This window comes from Electrophorus electricus, chromosome 12 (assembly GCF_041902795.1).
Source record: "Electrophorus electricus isolate QZ-2024a chromosome 12, ASM4190279v1, whole genome shotgun sequence".
NCBI classification, from domain to species: Eukaryota; Metazoa; Chordata; class Actinopteri; order Gymnotiformes; family Gymnotidae; genus Electrophorus; species Electrophorus electricus.
The window spans coordinates 15,055,881-15,076,951 of record NC_137508.1 but is presented as its reverse complement, the minus strand read 5'-3'; the positions used below and the strand labels follow the sequence as shown (position 1 = coordinate 15,076,951).

The 21,071-nt window shown below is 38.3% G+C and overlaps 2 protein-coding genes across 2 annotated transcripts; both read left to right on the top strand.

The window, feature by feature from the left end:
• Nucleotides 1–2,475: 2,475 nt before the first annotated feature.
• Nucleotides 2,476–14,253, top strand: hcrtr2 (hypocretin (orexin) receptor 2). The gene is given in 10 exon segments (XM_027023815.3): nt 2,476–2,692; nt 9,586–9,770; nt 10,962–11,064; nt 11,067–11,204; nt 11,799–11,913; nt 12,191–12,239; nt 12,242–12,426; nt 12,901–13,022; nt 13,535–13,592; nt 13,594–14,253. Coding segments are annotated over 10 exon segments (1,278 nt in total). The 3' UTR covers nt 13,700–14,253.
• A 2,090-nt stretch (nt 14,254–16,343) lies between these two features.
• gfral (GDNF family receptor alpha like) lies at nt 16,344–20,419 on the top strand. Its single transcript, XM_081724790.1, has 10 exons — nt 16,344–16,419; nt 17,213–17,350; nt 18,214–18,369; nt 18,446–18,607; nt 18,638–18,703; nt 18,791–19,115; nt 19,342–19,595; nt 19,876–19,953; nt 20,078–20,159; nt 20,282–20,419. Exons 1-10 carry the CDS (start codon nt 16,398–16,400, stop codon nt 20,352–20,354), a joined length of 1,356 nt encoding a protein of 451 aa, XP_081580916.1. The 5' UTR covers nt 16,344–16,397; the 3' UTR covers nt 20,355–20,419.
• The last annotated feature ends 652 nt before the right edge of the window (nt 20,420–21,071 follow it).

Sequence of the window (21,071 nt, the reverse complement as noted above, 5' to 3'; positions counted from 1 at the left end):
ACTTATGTAAATTGCTAAAGTGCTGAACTGTGATCAAATGTGCAACACAGTAATGATAAATTGTTAAAAATGCAGCAGGATTCTGGACTTCACCACTTCCATAAATAACATCAGGAATGAACATGAAGTGTTCATTTCAAATGAGTGTTATTTTCATTTAAGTACAATGAACTAATTTTAATTCTTAAAATAAAATGGAACAAGAAATAAGAAGCTCTATGTGAAGGCCAAAAGACAAAAATTCTGCATGCTTGCCTAATATAGCCACCCCTCTTTTCAGTAACAGTCATAAGCCTTCTATTCATGGAGCCTGTCATTTTCTTAATATGTTTTCTTAATCTTCTTAATCTGTAGACAATTTTTTGTGCAGCAGCAACCACAGCCTCCCAGACACTGTTGGGAGAGCTGTACTGTTTTCCTTCACCATAAATCTGTTTAAGAAGGGCCCACAAGTTCTCATTAGGGTTTAGGTCAGGTGAGGAAGGGGGCAATGTCATTATTCTATCATCTTTAAGGTCTTTACTGGTTAGACACACTGGGCCCATCTATCTGGTCCATCAAGAGTCACTTTTGTCTCATCAGTCCATGAAACCTTTGAAAAATCTGTCTTCAGATATTTCTTGGACCAGTCTTGACATTTGAAATTTTTGGTAGTTAACCTGTGCCTTTTTTCTTAACACATTTCTTGCGACCCTGTTGACTATTTGCAACCTTTGATGGTGCTGCATCCCTCTGAAAGACTTTTTTTCAATTTTTGACCTTTCAGAGTCAGTTAAATCTCTTTTTTGGCCCATTTTGCCTGAGGAAAAGAAGCTGCCTAATACTTATGCACATTTTGATATATGGGGTGTTGATTTCCTTAGGCCACTCCTTCCCTCATTACACAAATACACATCGCCTGATATGTTAAATTCAATAAGCATTCAAGTTTATACAGCTTGGAGTTGGAAAATATGCATAAAAATGATGATATGGTCAAAATACTTTCTTGCCTAATAATTGTGTACAGTGTACAGAAGAGGACATGATAAAAATTTACATTTCTAGGTGTTAAGTCCAGGGATAAAAGAAAGCTTAGATGATCTTACCAATTCTACCAGTTCATAGTCATTCTTTGCTCCCAGAATTTATAATATGGCGAATATTGCATACAGTCACATTATTGTGCAATGTTTTATTGTCCATATGTCTTTTTATTTAAATCAGAATGCTTTGAAGGTTACCTTACATATGATGGTAGTTTATTTCCACCAAACATTGAAATTTTGTATCGGACACAACCTCTCCTACCAAACTTCAATGCACTATGCAAACAAATCCATATAGAGGCAGTATTCATGGGTACTGTGCTGACAGGATTTGCTGAAAGCAAAATTTACCTTGAAACCTTTCTTTCACAGAGATGATAAATGCTCACACTTGCATACTTCTGTTTGCAAGGTCATCTGTTTAGGTAAGCTCATCCCTCTTGATAATAATCAGTTAATGAATGTGACTAAAACACTGTTTGCAGCTTTCCTACTATAGTTCCTTCATGCATTGCTAATGAAGAATGAATGACAGGCAGATTCATATGAAATTACATGTGATTAGACCTAATATGTTTCTACAATACATTGTTGTTTGCAAGGGATTTGTTTAAAATAATCATTTTAAAAACCGAATTATGAATTTAACAGTATAAAATAAATCAACTTTTAAACTATCGCATTTCTGACTAAAGAGGAAGAACCACCTTTGTGAATTTTTATAGCATAATCAGGATTTTGAAGGGCAGATGCAACATATGTAAAACAGAAAGTTCAGTTCAAGGTTGTATAGTACATGGCTCACTTATTGTTGCATATATGAAGTACGAAAATATAATAAATTCTCCAGATTTCACTGCAATTTATTGTAAACGTGATTCATTTGTCTTTTGTAGTTTGCATGCTGTTTTGAATCTAACAAATTGCAATAAATTGCAAATTTCAATGATTCATTCACAACCTTAGGTTGTTAATCTTTTCTACAGTAGACAGAGGGAATGTAACTATTCTAATCTATTATAATCTATACAACAGTATTTTCTTCATAGAAAAAACTAACAATTTCATGAAACTGGAAGTTTAAATAATTTCAATGCACACCTTAAAAAAAATTGCAGTATCTAATAACCTCTACACTGCCCTAGTACCCCGTACAGAAATCCTGCAAATCATACTTGTATGCATACTCGTATGCTTTTGACAGCTCATTTAGTCATAATAGTTACAAGATCCTAATGAAGTTGGACTTTGGAAATATCAAAGAGGATTGCTGTGCAGTTTTTAACGCGATCATCACCGCTGGCAACTAATTGGTTAAACCGAATGTCTCCCAGCACTTAATGGCGCAGTCGAGCTCTCGATTTAAGACTCTCGAAAAACCATTCGCCTAGCAGTCATCCAAGACGCGATGCTTTGGACGGTTAGCGACAGCACCGTCGGTCAAAACATGTCTGGAATTACTGATAATTACGGTTGCAGCGATTGTTTAACATTAGGGCGTCATCTGAACTCAACGGAAAGTTACACGTATTCTCATGTTGAAGAAGGTGATGAACTTTTGAAGTACATATGGAGAGAATACTTGTATCCAAAACAGTATGAGTGGGTTTTAATAGCCGGATATATTATTGTTTTCCTGCTCTCTTTGGTTGGGAACACATTAGGTAAGTTTTCTGTGCGCACATATTTGGAAGTGAACGCACATACCGATTTAGTGTGGATTTAGTATCTTTACTGATGCCTGTCTATCATTTTCAGCGCCAGAATATTCCGATATTATTCTCCGCTCCTCTGCTTTTTTCATCTTCTTCTTCTTTTTTTTTTTTTTTTTTTTTTTTTTTTTTTAATCTCCCTTTCTGTTTTAACATTTTTAAGGTCAGCGAAAAATGTATATATATACATATTATAAAGGGGAATAAATTTTAATCTAGTGAAATTAGTTTTGCATTTGCAATTGAATTACTTTCATAAAACTAAGAGCGTAATTGTGCATTAGACTTCACCACAATCTGCAATACACAAACGCAGTGGGAATTTCATTCTGTTTGCACATATGTGACATTCACATCCACCTGGTGTACTAAACTAAATCTAATCTACCACAGTTTCTTGTTACACATGCAACACGATTCTGCTGTTTTGCCTCTCCAGCACAATATCTTAAAATTTTAAACAAAGCTGAGATTATGAGTTCAAAACCTTATTTAAAAAAAGCTTTGACAGCATAACTTTGTGGATATTTATATGAATACTGGAGTGAACTATATAGAGATCACAACCCAAAAAAACCCAACAAAAAACTAAATCACTGTCAAATTAATTACAGACTGTTTGGCAGGCTATACACGTCTTGACTGTTACAAAAGAACAAAACAAAAGAACATGCACAAAAACAAATTTGCAATGATAAAAATTGCTAAATATGCTAAATGGAAGATGATGGTGGTCTATTAATTGACACACAATTAAACAAGACTTGTTTAAGCTTTCAAATTTGAATGCAGAACAGAAAGGAAAAATCTCTTAAACATATAGCTTTGAGGGAAATAATTTTGAAGTTACTAAAATGCTCTAAGATTTCCAGCACTCCTCACTAAAGTGTATCTGCACAATTGACATTTTCAGCATCAAACCATCGCACATGCATCTGTAGGAACCCCAAATTGTTAAATCAGCTGAGTTAACCAACTGTGCTATGGATGATACTTGTGGTAATGTCCTAGCCCAAAAAGTAAATGTATTTATTATTGAAAAACACTTTGATTAGAGATGTACAATAAGCAATATTTACATTAATATAACAGCATAAAATAACTAAAGTATATTAGTATACTTGTCAACACCAGATCCCAATGCAGACTACAGTACCCAGCAGCCCGTTCGTCACCCACGTCAATGACGCGACCAATCGGAGGCGTTTAATTGGATCTGTGTCGCCAGAGTATTGAACTCACCTGTATGTCTTGATTACAAGTGTATATAAGAAGGTTTAAGACCCAAAGTATTGGTGACAGTTTATCTTAAAGTATGTTAGGTGGTGGTTTTGGATAGCCTTTCTGTGCATTGTACCTTGTTCTTGGGTTTCTGGTTTTTGTCTTTTTGTTGTAAACTGCTGCTATGTCTTTTGCATGTGTACTGAGCATGCCTTGTTGGTTGCACATCTGTCTTGTCTCCTATTTTATCTATGAATATTGGTCTATGTGTGTTCTCTGACTATAGGTCTGGATTATCCCTTTCTCAATAAATCATATTCATCTGCTCTTATCTACAAGTGTCTGATTCCAGTCTGTAGTATTATTCATGCATTCACTCCATTGAAAAATACTTGAAATAAATATCTTTTCCAAGATGTGGCAAGTAACTGCACTGACTGATAATTTATGGAGTTGATCTTGGTTACTTTGGCTGAAACCCAGCATAGACCTGCTGAGTCACCAATCTTCTTAAGTTGCAAAGTGGGATTTGTTACAGGTTGGTGATCTCAAAGTAACTTGCTTTTGGAGCAAATGGCAAAAGCATGAAATATCCCCACTGCCTGTTTCTGTGCTTTACCTGAGGCACAGCCTGGCTTTGATGTGTGTTAGATTCTGTCCTGAGGCTCTGCAGAATGAACGAACAGTTATAGAGGCTGGTTCCATCAACCTGGTCCTTTGCGCTAGTGTTAATGATGCACTGACTGAAACAACATGGCATAAACTAGTGGAGAGAATCCAGATCAGTAGAAGATGTTAATTGGTTTCATGTGCATTAGTTAATGGAGTTGTGAGTGCCAGTTTTGTGCCTGCTTTTAAAGTTGCAGAGTCTTCTCAGATAGATTAGAGCCTTGGTGGGGAAAGGGGGTTGATTAGCAGTGGATCCTTTTAGATTAGCTTTTTTATATCATGGTGTTTATTTAATTTGCTCAAGATTATGCACTTTACCAAATAGTTGCCAAATAACAGCCTTATGACTTTTGACTTATGGGGTTTAAGATTATTCTAGAAAGTATAAACTGAGCTCTGACCTTTTTTCTCTTTGTTTAATTAGATTGAATATTTGTACTGATTTGTGATGTGTAAATGTTGTGTTTACATGTTTATATATTCTAGTCATGAGTTTACATTTATAAGCACTGTCTGTCTTTTCAGCAGGCTTATTTTACTCTCATCAATATGTGATCATGAATTTCTACAATATTTACCTCAATATAATAAAAACATCTGCCACATCTGTGACACGATAGCAGTTTAAGCATCAATTATGACTACTTCCATCTCTCTCTGAGACATTGAAGCACATTAAATCAAATGCACTCACATTGAATTTTCACTCATGTCAATTGCATAATTTTTGCATTTTGTGTTACCTCCTAAATTCATTCTCAGGCTACAACACTCTTGCCTTAAGGTTGCATTCCATAAGCCAGAAAAGATGCACTCTGCCACCCAAATGGTCTGGTATTCTGAAATGCAGTAACATCCCACTTCCAGGTTGCAGTGGGACTCTTCAGTTCCCTGGGTTTTCAAGCTAGAGTGATAAATTGTTTAGATTTATGAAATAATTAATTAATTTTAATTGAAAGAATTCATCATATAATGCAAATTGCATTAAGTCCCCAGCACCAAGACTGGAGTAGCTAGTTCAATTACCTTCACAAACCTCTATTTGAATTTAGATGATGCATTTTGTGACTGATGCTTTAGAGTAGTAGCTGTGAACCTATAAGGGTATGTTCATAATGATCATATGAATTTTAATGTGTATTCATTTATGGATAAATCTTTGGTTTCTGACATTTTATAAGCAAACAATGGCTACACCATTGCTCTAATTATAAAAAAAAGTATGTCAAAAATTTATGAGTAATAAAATTGGTAATTTATCAAAGGAGGATATTGTAGCATCAGCATTGAAAAACCAGGAAATTTCACTTTCATATCCAACTGAAATGCTCTTTTATTATAAAATTATTATAAATAAATATATAGATTAAACTGAGCTGGAGAGAGCCACATGGCATTCTGCGTGATCTTGCTGTGTTCTCTGCTCTCCCATTGGCTGACTCCCTACAGACCAATGTTGGATGCCACAATATTTAAGGTCAAATTATGCTCTTATCTCATCATTTATTTTAGTTTTATATCATTAAACACATGGGTGCATGCCATTCTCATAGTGCCTTCTCCACAGCTGCATTCCCTATCAGCCCTCTGCCTTGGCCAGCCATGGGGTGTGTACTCCTTAACACTGGGCACCCCAACAGTCTGTTTGGCATCCTGGCTGGCCATAGTCTCGCTTTCACAGTGCTGGTACTGGGTTAGCCAGTCACTATGGATCACGACAGTCTATCCCCCGATCAAGAACCACCTTTCCTAGGAACTGCTTCACCATGTAGGAACTGCTTCACCATGCATCATTTCTTGTGGCATAGGTTAAACAACCACACTCCCAGTTCATGCGAGATTGAATGACCCTGGTGAGTGCTAGCATTGCCTTGGTGTCTTCTGGTGAGCTGGGGCACAGATTGGAGGTGTCGGTGGAGTTCCTCTGTGTACCCGACTGATTCAAATTCCCTGGTGTATTCTGTTTTAAGTAAGAATAGTGGGCAAGGTGAGAGATAAATTGTAAATGTCTGTAAACACACCTGAAAAATGGTCTGTATATGTTTTAAGGAAGCATCAGGGGATTTCATCTGAACTGGTAGCTTTAACTGCCCTGAAGAGATGGCTTATGCCTTGCATGGCGATGAACAAAACTCTCAAGAGTCTGCACCTATAGTAGGGGCTTTCAGTGAGACATCAATATTATTGACCTCAGCACAGGTGTAGAATGCATTTAATTTGTCTGGAAGAGATGTAGGACAGACCTTTACAACACCAGATTTAATTTTAAAATCCATTATGGTTTGCAGTGCTTGCCAGAGACTCCACGTGTTGCCAGTGTTGAACTGTACCTCCACTTTGTCTCTGTATTTGCTCTTGGCTGATTTGGTAGGCCTACAGAGAATATAGCTGGCTCATATTCTTCCATATTTCCAGAGGCAAAGGCAGCCAATTGCAATTTATGGCTCTCTGGACACCAGAATTTATCCACTAACTCTGGTTGGGATAAAGCTGAATAGTTTTGTTCAGCACAACATCCTCTAAACACTTTTGAATAAATCCTGTGAAAGAATAAGTAAATTCATTCAAATTAGCAAATGTAGAATTAGAATTTCCCAGGCCATGTGATCAAAAAGGTCCTGGAGTGTACTATTTAATTGGTTTGTCCAGCACCGTATGTTCCTTGTGTTGGGTGGATCTTGCTTCATCTTCTGCCAAAAGGAGAGGAGCAGTAGGATGGCTGTATGAACTGATTTGCCAAATGAGTGACATAGCTGGGCTTTATAGGCATTCCAGAAGGGAGAACAAAATGGTTGAGTGTCTGGTCTCATTTTGTGTTACAGGAGGCTGGCTTGATTAAAGACCCCAACTACAATAAAAGCAGCCTCAGGGTTCATGCTTTCCTGATCATTTTGTGCCTTGTACAGTTCTTTAAGTGCTTTGTTAATGTTAACCTGCAGTAGAATGTAAACATTCAGTAAAATAACCGATGTAAACTTCCTCAGGCACTATTGTGGCTGACACTTAAGCATGAGGTTTTCCAGATCAAGGAGTGCAGGTGGTTCAGAGAGTTTGTGGATTGTGATTGTGATGATAGCAACAAGATTTGTTGATCATAATACACACTACACATCTTTTGCCCTTACTAGAGAGATGTTCAACAAAAAACAATTCCAGTTCTATGCCTCGGTCTGGTACCAGATTTCTGACAGCCAAGTTTTTGTAAGGCATATCATGTACTATCAGCTGCCAAACACAAATTAGTACACAAATTATGTACTAACAGCTAGCACATATGCTGCCTAGGCACCAGTTCCTCCCATACAGGATACAGCAGCCCATCGTGTATCCAGAGACTGTCCTAGCCTATGACTGTCCTAGCCTGTCCTAGCCTATATTAGTTGTGTCATCATGTATGCCAAACTCCTATCTTGCTACTATTATGTCCTGCTTGGAGCCATCATTCGGCCCAAGAGAGCTCTGCATCCTCCTCCTGGGAGCAACAGAACTCTTCACGACTCACAGCATCGAGCTTGGTGTCATTTGGGGTGACATTTGACGCAGCAGGACACCCCTCATCTGCCTCTGCTCTCTCCTCAAGACACTACAGTATGGGAATTCTTGGTTGGTGCATGGGCAGCAGAATAAGGCACTGGGGTTACTGTGTACACATCCAACATGGTGTTGGATGATGGTGTGATATTCTGCAATGCCACAATGCATCTCACTACCTGACCCTTGGGTTCTCTGAACTGCACGAGCCAAGTTAGCAAGGTGTGACTGGTATGCAGGACAAAAGGGAGGCCATAGAGGTAAGGGCAGAAATGATGTAACCCTGCCATGACACCCAACAGCTCTCTCCTTATGCAGAGTATGCAGAGAATCTCTCAGTACCTGTGAGAGGATGGTACCAATGTCCTTATCACTGGCTCTTGTATCCACGATCAACTTACCACCTGCCCTAGGATATGTTAGCATTGGTGCCCAGCATAGCCAACCACAGAGAGCAACAAATGCATGCTCAGCCTCTATATCCTACTGGAATGGAGCCTCCTTTGCTGTGAGCAGGCATAACAATGTGTCTCTGTTGGCAAACCTATGCACGAAACATCTGTACTATAAAATCAAGCACAGGAAGCTCTGCAGCTCACTAACATTTCATGGCATGGTCTGTACAAATCCATCAGCTCTGCTGCCAACATGCTTATCTGCTCTCCTGGTAGCCTCTATCTTTTTGGTATCAGCCACCTGACCAGTACCACTGCTGGTATCTGCCTGAAATGTCACTGGACAGCTGTAGTCAATGAAGCTAGGTCTTCAGGTTGCTCTGGCCTTTTGTCTCACCTTGCAAATGAGTCCTTGCCAAGACTGTACTAATATCTAACCTTCCCAAAAGAAAAATATTTTGGCAGAGGGTTAATCACAGTCAGCACCAAATACAATTAAGCATACTGGAGTGCTTTAACACTGACTGTAATCCCTGGCTGCCTGGGTTTGGTAAGGCCAGACAGAGAAAATCGCAAGGTCAACTGCACAGCCATCTTTTCTGTTGAGAACTATTTGCAATTTCTCGCCATCTGACTGCTGTTCACACATACAGTTCATATGCTAATGCAATATTATGTGTTAATATAATACTAACTAATTTGTTTGCCAATATTATATCTGAAATGGCCTGTTTATCTTGTATACTTCAATGAAATTTTTACTACTTTATATCTTTTACTCTTGAATTGGCAATGGCTACAGTCTGTCATTGCACATTTATACAATGCACATATAAATGTCCCTAAAATGTAAGCAGAAGGTAGACCATTCTAGTAAAGTGGGTATAATGTAGGTTGTGAGTACATATATTTTACAGATTTTATAGAATGCCACCCTGGAAAAGAGCACATTTCCAACTTATTGTACTGCAAATACTTTTTGGCAAATGTAAAAAATTATTGCATAAACTATTATTTGTTCTCTTTTAGTTTGCTTTACAGTATGGAAAAATGATAACATGCATACAGTAACCAACTACTTCATTGTGAACCTCTCCTTTCCTGATATCCTGGTCACTATAACATGCCTTCCTGCAAGTTTGGTAGTGGACATCACAGAAACATGTTTTTTTGGAGAAACGCTCTGCCGAATATTACCCTATTAATAGATAAGGGTTTGGGTGGAAAAGGTATGATTCCGGGGATCTTCAGTGCTCTGCTGGGATCACATACATGTGATAGACAAAATAAATAAGTCTCCTACATGAAAAAAGGACTTTAAAATCACAGTTTACCAAGGTACAGAGGTGAATCATACTGGGTGGAATGCTGGTATGTGTCAGTTGCAAAAGCTGGTACTCTGAAACAGAATTTTCAAGCAAATTGAGGCAGATGACTCATTGGCAAGGACTCATGTCCACAGAGGCTGAACAACCAGCGTTCAACCCAATGCGGCATCAGCCACAATTATTTATAGTGTCAAGGAAAGTAGCCTTGAAAATAGCAACAACATATTTCAAACAAGACAGAGTATATTCATAAGGCAAACAGTGTCTTATTACGATTGGTTTATTATTATTAATCTGTTTCAGTTATACCCATCCCTTACTGGTATTAACTCCTAAATTGGGATGTCATTTTATGGGACATGTTTTCTATCGATCAGTTCTCTTTCACAGTTTTGTTACTCAAACAGTCCCATGCTGCACAGTTTTTGTGCTCTAACATTTGGTACTGTCCAAAGAACAATAAAATATTCCAGATACAGGATTTAGAAGCACTAGCAGCAAATGGGCATGAAATGGGTATGAGCTCTTTAAATGTGCTGTTTCTAGAGAAAATCTGGTTCTGTTTACAGCTGTTTATCTCAGTCAAATGCCTTGTCAGTTTTCTTCAGATGAATTCCACACAACAAAATACTCAGCACCAACAGGGGCACTAGCAGTCTACCAGTCTAGGAGGCTGATGATATGTGAGATGAGATGTGATATCACATATTGCTCATAGAGCTGGCTGTTGAGTGTTGCGATAAAACACTGTGATCCTTGCTTTCCTGTGAAAGTGCAATGAGAACCAATTGCATTCTCAAAGGTTTCCAACTAGGAGTCCAGCTAACATGTTCCTCATAATTAGTATCCCTTAATTCAAACAAAGGTCTGACACTTACTTTAAAGTTCAATAAATCCTTCAGAGACATTATTATGAATATGAATCAATCTTGATTTATTGAGTAGTTTATGGATTTTAATTATGTTTAGGCACCACCACAATAAATATTTTTCTCCTTCTGAATATCTTTTTCTTCAATATGCTCCTTCCTACTTCTCCTTCCTTTTCCTACTTCCTGCTCTTTCACTGCTGTCCAGACAATCTCTGTGTCTGTCTCCGTGCTGACCCTCAGTCACATAGCACAGGATCGGAGGTATGCAATCTGCCACCCACTCAAGATCAAGAGCATGGTTAGAAGGGCCACAGAAGCATTGTCCTCATCTGGCTGGTGTCCTGCATCATCATGGTCCCGCAGGCAGTTGTCATAGAATGCAGCAGCCTGCTGCCTGAGCTGCTGCCCGAGCTCACCAACAAGACCATCCGTGATGAGCACTGGGGAGGTGAGTTTGTTTGACTGGAGGTTCTGCAAGGTTCAGTGACAATTTATACTTATTTTATTCTAAAACACTTTGATCTTTAAATGCTCCAGGAGCTCTTGATTAGCTCAAATGAGTTAAATTATGACATTAAATGGCATCTTGCATTTGTGCATGTGGTTTCTTCTTTCACCACTTTCCTCCCATGTTTACACTCAAAGTAAAAAAAGGGTTCAAGGTGCATGAAAGGTTTGTTTCCTTTAAAGTGCACTTAAGTGAGCACAGGGCTGATATCGGGGCTGCTGTATAAAAGTCCCATGGGACAGTCTTGGTCACATGAACTCTTAATGAGGGCCCCTATTGTTCTGCTCTTTACATGTTTTCCTTCCATTTATTTATTTCTTACTAACAGGTTTTTCCTGTAGAACCAGCAAATACTCATCTTATTCTCTCTTAATTGGTCAGATAAACTGCCCTTGCCATCAGTTCTTTCTTTGCCCTGCTTTCACCTCTGTCTACAGTAGTACACGTAAGATAGAACAGAAATGATGGCCTTCGCAGGTTTTTCTTTCATATACACATGTACCCTCCAAATGTAACTATTACTCTCTGTGGCAGATGAGATCTATCCCAAGGTCTACCACACCTGCTTCTTTATTGTCACTTATTTTGCCCCTTTGTGCCTAATGGTCCTGGCATACATACAAATCTGTCATAAGCTCTGGTGTCAGCAGGTAAAACACAGAACTCAATGATTTTCCCACTCATAATGACAAGCCTAAGCCAAAATCATACACTGAGCTTAGGACAACTCTTACACACACAAAAAAAAACCATAAGAACTTAACTTAAGTGTCATCTAATATTATAAATTGCACACTTGTATGAGGTCAGTACTCTTAGTGTTTGAATGGGATGGATGTATAATAGCTGTTGGACATTTCACACTGCCACTCTCACTGCTTGTGAAGCATTTTTAAGAGGATGAACTGTGATGATTTCTCTGGTAGGATTCCTGGAACGTCGTCGGTGCTGCAGCGAAAGTATCTGCGGTGCAGTGAAAGTCTCTGCGGTGTTCGACTCAGGCCACAGTCCCTGGTGAGTCAGTCAAGGTCAGGAAAAGCACAGTGTCGGCCCAAATAAAGCAGACAAGGACCAGGCGGAAAACAGCACGCATGCTGATTGTGGTACTCCTCTTCTTCACCATCTGTTATCTGCCCATTAGTGTCCTCAACGTCATGAAGAGGTACTTGAAATGCTTTAGCTCTTAAATTAAATTAAATTTTATAAAATGGTGACCGATCTGACTGATCTTGGATTGCATCATCATCACAGAAACATTCTCCTGTGACAAGCTATTAGGATTTGTGAGATTTAAAAAAATATTTGTATTTATTTTGAAAATACTGACAAAATTGCATTTGTTTTCTGGTATCAGGAAGTTAGTTACCAACAAACATACATAATTGTGAGTTCCTTTGGATAAAATTGTGCGGTAAATATGCAATTTGAAAATAGTGATGGATCAACTGTATGAAAAATGCTCACTATGGGATGCAAAGAAATTCCAACATAACTAGGGTAAAATTATTACAAAACTGTACTTTTTCAAAGAATGTCCGTAAGTGTACAAAGTGATTCTCTGTTTTGCCAGATCCATTCTGGGGTTGCAGCTGTCCTTGAATCTCTCTTCTGCTCTTGTGCGCCTGAACCTCTCCAGAGTGTTTGGTGGTTTCAAGAGCATGAGCGATAGAGAGATGGTGTATGCCTGGTTCACCTTTACCCACTGGCTTATATATGCCAACAGTGCGTCCAATCCAATCATCTACAACTTCCTCAGTGGTGAGCATGCAAGCCCATGCGCTGGCCACCCTCACTGTGAGATGTTTTCTCCATCTGCTGGACACAACAAGGCATCACTGAAGCGCTTACACACTAATCAGCACTGCCAGTCAAGCTTAAAAAGACTTCAAAGCATTTAAATGGCTATTGTTCATTGTTAATATTCCCATTTCACTCCCATTTCATTCCATTAGCCTACACAGAGGGAGATACATTGGTAGGTGACTATGCAGCTGCACTAGTGCAAACAAGCAGCAGCATGAGAAAGTTCTTATTTCAATCTACCAAGCCCAGTGGGCAATGTGAAGCATATTTCATAGACAGGTTGAACACAATCACTTTAGAAAGCAAGAACAATGATTTAAAAGCACAAAACAGTCACCTTTGTACTGAGCTGGCTATCAATCAAAAGAGAAAAAGCTGCTGTCAAGTATCATTCTTCAGGACTGACAGCTTTTTAAAGTAAGATGCAGCTTTGTGATCTTGGCTCCATTTTGCCCCTCTAAACACAGATAAATTTCAGGAGGAGTTCAAAGCAGCCATCACCTGTCAGTACTCAGGCAGAGGTGAAAAAAGAGTGGGTAATGGCCAAGATGAACACGGACAGCCACAAGTCCCTATCCACGCAAGTCAGCCATTTAGACAACGTGTCATGGCTCTCAGACCAGGCAGTGTAGCCCTAACCTGGAAGGACTAATCCCCCGAGCAGGCCACTTCACTGGACATGATTGCTGATTTGAGGGCAAAAACAAAGGCTCATTCTTTCACTGACTCAGCCAATTGGAATGTTTCAGTGAAGACATTAGCTCCAGAGAATTACCCATACAAACTGAAAATGACATTCTGCTTCAAAGGACAGCAGAAGCAGCTAGCCAAATTCCATTTTCTAGGATTATTTTTCTAGCTTGCTTCTTGACTATTGCACAATTGATCAACAGTGTAATCCACAGAAATTATGTTTACAGAAATCTAGACATGGCCTTCATATTCCCAGTATTCTGATCTGTCTTGCTTGATGTTAGTAATGGAAACAAAATAACAAAAGAATAAACTGTAACAATGAATATAAATATAAGTGTAGGCTATTACATGACCTTGTACACACAAAACAGAGATCAGTCTGGTGAGAGAGTTACACTTCACTCCATGTACAAAATTTTGTTCTGAAAAGTCCTTGTAACAAAAATAATGGTGTTTATATATGTCATAATTCAGAGTTGTCTAAAGAGTATGGTTAGGTCATTTGTTGCCTTCATGTGCTTTGTGACAATTTATACCATCAGCTGATTTCTCAAGCAAAGCTTGAGAAACCACTTTACATTTTGACATAGTGTGCCACCCATGAATTTGCAGCTTGCAATGATTTATATTTTAGCCAAGAGAAAAACGTTTCTACAGTGTGCTGCACCTCTTTTATGTGACATTGTGCTGGGATTGTATCTAAGTGCCCAAATTTACATTACTCATCAGCTGACTTTGCAGTGCACGGCTAGAGACATCTGCTCAGTGTATTAGTTATTTGCTAAGCCACATTTAAGGATCAGAGAGTAAATAAAGCAGGCTGGCAAATTTGTGCATCTGGTTTGGTAGCCCTCTTGAATGTGAACACTTGAACCATAGTGAATTAAAATTGCTTGTGTTTTTTACTGACCTTCCTTGCATTTGTTTGCTATGAATTTTTTGCTGTTATTCATGGTACCTTTGATGATTGTAAATGCTTTCCTGGTGGGACCTAACTTTAAAATACTGGAGAAATCAGTTGCATAATATTTAATATTTGAATATATACTATCCAGTGTTATTTGTTATTTTTATATTAATTATTTTTCACTTGTTGACTTGAATTATGATTGAATTAATTGAATTAATGTAATTGTTAGGTTAATGTGTTGTTAGAAGACAAAGTGAAACTCATCAATTTCTATGTTTGGTTATATGTTAAAAATATTTTATCTATGAAAACAAGAACAATACTATGTTTTAATATAAATATAAAGGTTAAATACAAGCAGTACATTTAAGATTGCTTCTATATGTCCTGGCCTATACATTCTGCAAATAAAGGTGAAGTTCACATAATATTACATATAATACCCGTTAGATGTGTTTTAGACGTGTTCTAGAGGTGTCAAACGGCTTTGGCATCAAAATATGTATGTATTTATTTATTTATTTATTTTACCAGCAATGACTGTTTGGCAAACTAAACTATGATCAGATTAATTAATATCCTTATGTACGCTAAATGTCAACGTTAATGCCCTCAAACCTCGTAGGCCTATTTTAGCAAAATAATACAATAAAAGACATATTTTCCGTCGCAAATATATTTTTGGGATGCCAGAAGCACAACAATTCACTCCAGTTTTTGATTGCTTTAAATACAAAAAATTAACAGTAATTTAGTTACTGCTGTTAACAGCAACAGGTGCATTGTTCTGGACTGTCAAAATTTTCCATTGAGAGAAAGAGTTCACTCTATTACATTAACTCATCACGATGTATTTTTGCTTGTAGCTGCAACTGTCAGAATGTTCACATTCATACTGCAGGAAAAAAACAGTTGTTTCCTTAGCAATTTATGGAATCCCTGCTCTAGGCACGAACACGTCATGGAAGTAGTCCCGACTCAGTGGATAAATAGACCACAGCCAATCGCTGAAGCGAATATGCAGAAAAATAGCTGACTAAAAACTTTGTCGTTATCGATTTTTTAATTGAAAAATAAAGTATAAAAAGGTAAAGAAAGTATTAAGTAGGCTAATTACAAAGTGCGTTTCTCACAGGCGGAGCGTGCATGTACAATGAGTGAAATATATATTTACCATTGAATGGAGTTCAGAGTGGATGTGGCATTTTCATATTAATTAGCCTTATTATTTAAATTATTGATGACTGAAATGCCTAAAGACAATTCAATAATAGTTAGAATGTGAATAAGCTGAACTTTAAATAAACTTTAAACAAATATGGTGTTTTAAGAACTGTATAAATTACACTCTGTATTACATATTGCATTATTCTAATTACTGATCCCTGCCACTTTGAAGTTTCGTCGTATTACTGGTTTTACCGTGAACTCTCTTACGTTAGAGCTATACGTTATTCTAACTGAAACTGAAAAAGGTAGGCAAATTCTTAGAGCACTGGTTACATTTGGAATATAATGTTGCTGATAATACAGTTATTGCCTGCACAACGTACTTACCCTAAATAATCGCACTCACCAATATGTGCTAACTATCTTCATTTGATTTGACGTCATGCGTTGTCGTTCGCGTTGCCTTAGTAAACGGAATCGGCTGGACTGGAGCTGTCCACTCAAACTGCCAACTGGAAGAGATACCACCCGAACGGAGCAAACATATTGGGGTTATGAAATCGGTAATAGTCGTTGGTGAGTATTCATTTCGATGTTCACCAGAATGAAAGCAGACACTGAAAGTTGTGGACTGATTTGGACATCTCTCTAGTCTCTTTAAGATCGTTAGAAGGTTTATTATATGATGACTTTTAATTTAACATGCTTTATGTAGTTTTGAGAGTTCACTTTTTGACGTTTCTGGAAATTCGAGAGAGAGAGAGAGAGAGAGAGAGAAATTGGGAGAGAGAGAAAGGGAGAGAGGTTTAACTAATTTACATATTATACATTTCACACATCAGAACATCTGACAGCTTGATGGACATTTCCATTCAAATGCCTACGAAGCAAACTGTCAAATACACTAACTACTCATTTTATTAGAAACACCTCTACATTTTGTCACTTTGTCAGGTACACATATATTGCAGGTTAAAGTGTAAAATTATACACCATGTCACATGCCAGCCCCTGCTATCCTGTGGTGAGAAACAGACCAGATATTATTTGGCATGAGAACAATACTCAGCACAGCTTTAATGATAATGGGTGCACAGTGAGTTTTTACACATGTTGACACTTTGAGAGTAAACCACCACCTAGAATGATCCAGCCAATAGCAGTCCTGTGGTAACAAAATGATTGTTTATAAAAGGCTAGAAGATTGCTGTCATGGTTTGTAGCTGCCAGCATGAGCAAAAAATCTTTCCTGTATATATTTCCTGTATAAAGAATATCTCCAAGATGTTTCAAAAAAGTGTCTGGTAAGTCCATATATTATAATGATGAGTCACAAGTTAACTGCAAACATTATCATATTTTCCTTTAGTTTTAGGGGTCTATCTGGCTTTGCAGACAGTTTGCACCAGGATACCTACAGACTGTTTGTCACTGCTGGGACCATGTGTTTCACCAGACCTCTGTAAAAATGAAGAGAACCTTCTGCAAACCATCTGTGACTCTAAAAGTAGAGACTTATTTTTGTGCCATACTTTGTGTTTGATTGTATGCAATTGTGTGTGGATGTGTGTATAAGTGTTGCTGGGAGCATTTTTTTTTATCCTATGACTTGTACAATCACCAAAAATGATTGATATGTTACAACAACTTGTTCAAATGTCTTACGCAATCTAGCTGATACATTTTAAAAGTGATATGGCACAGCAAATTCTCTTCATACCTCATAACGGTGATAGCCCGCAGCAAATTCTAAGAACCTATGGCCCTAGGCTACTGCTTAATAGCGATAGCACAGAGCAAAGGAACCATGCTTTCTTGTCAGGAGGTAATAACAGAAAATATTTCTTACAATTTCCTGTGGGCCATTGCTTTTAAAATGGGATATCATCTATACTGTGGTAAGCCATTTGGACTTTACCACAGCAAACTCAAGATCATTTGAAATGATTATGTTGGTTACCCAATTTGGGAGCACACAGAAGTCAGGGTTGTTTTTGCTGTATACTTATTTGAAATCAATGCATTGCCACAATTTAATCTTGAAAAGAAGAAACAGACAAAACATCTGATTCATATTTCCATAGAATGATTATTGAGATAAATAACATCATTCAAAAACACTAGGACTATGCAAAGCCAGGGAAGAAGTCATTAAATGAAGAGGTAAAAAATAAATAGTTTTGAACCAGGTATTTTTTTGTGTCCAATATTTTTATACTGATGTAAATGTAATCATTATTAACTTATAATGATGCAGTCTGATGGAGGTGAATTGTACCTACAGATAATAAATGCTTCCACTGTATGGATCAGTGGTCAATGGAAATCCCTCCAGCAAAATCTGCTTTTCTACTTTCCCCTTTCTATCAGGTGGCAACTGCCAGATGCAAGATTCTGAGGGCTGTAACGAGACCATCCAGGCCATCTTTGGCCGTTCGCCGCCGTGGAGGAGAGAGTGTGCCTGTGATGAAGAAGACCCATGTGACACCCTGCAGCTGTTGGCTTCTCTGTGCCATTCGCATTTGGGTATAATGTGTGGCAGGTAGCATTTCTGACCACACGCTGAAAAATGTCAGTGAAGTTAAACCTATGATTTTTGCAGCAGGTGATGGGGATCTAGGCACATCTGACAAGTCGAGCATAGCAGCCCAGCAGTGGACTGTGACAGAGCAGCAGGAGCTCAGCCAAGCCAGTGCTCTCACATCCTCACATATTCAAATGATCAAATTGTATTATAACACCTGCAGCTCATTAAATTGCATTTGCATTGTTTTATAGCACGAGAATGTTCACTGTGTTCCAGTGCATGAGAACATGAAACTGAAGGGAGAATGGAAATCAAGCAGACTTTCAGGATATGGTAAAACCTGGATCTGAGCTTAATGTGTATGCCAAATGTCTGATGGATTTCACCATGCCTAACCTTCCGTCAATCACCCCGATTTAGTGCCTGGCCCAAATGCGTCCTGCCTTCAGGAGATGATGCTATGCATCCAGGATGAAGTCTGCAACAGGCACCTTGTGCCATTTGTCCAGTCCTGCTCGAGGCCTCAGTGTGAGGATGTACAATGCAGACTGGCTGCAAGACGCTTCTACTCTGGTCTGCCTCAGAATGTGGCTGAGATGCTGCTGTTCTGCCAGTGTGCGAAAGGGGAGCAGGACTGTGAGCAGGTCTGGGGCACTCTGCAGTCCGTCTCTTGCACAGGAGCCCAGGTGCCCCTGCGGAGCTGCTTGGACACACTAGAGAGCTGCACTAGAAACATGCTGTGCAGGTTTGGCCATTAATGTCCCAAATATAACACCTATTATCTTTTTAGAGCCTACTTTGAAACATGGCTCTGGTTTATATGCACTTATTCTAGCATTAAGGCCAATATACTCCCACCTGAGTGGTAGATGATTGTGTTTACTTGTGTTCATTGATTTCTATAAATAATTTAAGAGATGCTCTGATGGACATGAACTTGCTTGTAAAAATGCACTTGCTTGTGTTAACAGGCAAACATTTGAAGCATTTTTGTCTAAATGCTTTGAGCCAGAGGATACGCCATACAGTGAATATTCAACCACGGACTTGATACATATCATAGATCTTAACCATTTTCTCAGTGAAGACAAAGAATGTAGAAAGGCGTTTGTGGCCACAGTGGGGTCTATTCTGCAGAGTCCTTGCACCTGCCAGGAGTTGTATCATCACGACCTATACAAGTGCAATATGCTGCAACAAGCCATTCAAAACAGGTCCCACTTCAGTAAGTATTTATGAGCATTGCTCATGTTTTATAATGTCTAGAGATGCCAAGCTGCTGGTTTTGTGTTGTGTTGTGTTGTGCTGATCTGCTCTATCACTCCTGGTTCAACCCATCAGCTGCTAATCTGTCCTTTCATTACATCAGTCAAGTGTGCATGAATACAGAAAACACTGAACTTTGCAGTGCTATGCGGCTAGAGGACTGTTGTAGATATACTTTTGTGCTAATGTCAATGTATGTTCCTCATGATTTCATTTTGATTGGCTTGTCTTAATTATAGGGTTACATGGGGCAAAAAGAAATGCCTCATTACAGACAGAAGTAAACAAATCAAAACCAGGCCACTCACAGTTCAATGGTAAGATGATTTTGCATTATTGATACACTCCAGTGACAGTTCCCTGCAGAAAAGGCTTTCTGCTGATTACCTCACTGTTATCTTCCATGTAATGCTACGATATCTTTTTTTAAATTTATGACAGATCAGTTATGGTACTTTTTGGTGTACATCTTTGTGGTTGTGGTAATATTAACTGCAGTCACCATTATTTGGCACAAACTCAGGTAAGCTCTGGTTGACTGTAAGTCATTTTGTGAGCATGGTTTCTGTAAAACTACCTTTAAGTATGTTATTCACATATCTCCTGGAGCACTGGTGTTACCATGTTTGTCTTCCTTACCTATAGGAGAACGCACAGATTGTCAAAGAATGCAAGATTTAATCTGCCACAAGACTCCACAAAATCACTTGTGCTGTAGATCCCTGGCAAAACAAAGATGCATAAAATAGTTTTGTGAGAATCAGTGCATGTACAAATTCTCATTCTTTTTTATTCATTGTTTTATGAATAATTATTTCAGATATAAACACTTCAGATTCTGATAATTATATTCCACAGACTCAATACAATTGTCATTCTATACCAGAGATTTTGCATTTCATCATGGGCTTATTGATATCTGATCTAAATAAATTCTCTTTACATGTATTTTAGGTTTTGTGGTTCTTATCCTAAAGCAGATGTAGCTTAGAGTTGGAGCAAACCCTGATTGAATTTTTAGTTAAGGGATATGGCTTAAGTGATTTCATATCAGTACACACCAGTCTCTCTGGTCCGTATTGTCCTTGGCACCTCAATCCTCAGTTAACCTAGGACTGGCACCTCATACTCATCTAATGTTGCTGATGCTGTCTATATTGGAGCACATATCATTGTTCACCTTGATCTGGGATATCATATTTGACAATATCAAAGATGTTCAAGCAGTTATTGTCATGAGCACATTTATGCTTGTGTGTCAAAACTGGAAAAAAGTCAAAATACAGAAAGAAAGAAAATGCAGCGTGTACATTTCTTTGGCAATGACTTTGAATCACACACCTCAGGTCAAGCTGTGCATTCCCTATCTAGCCATGCAAACATACAAGTATGTATTCTGTGTAATGAGTTTTTCCTTGCCCAAACGTGACACACA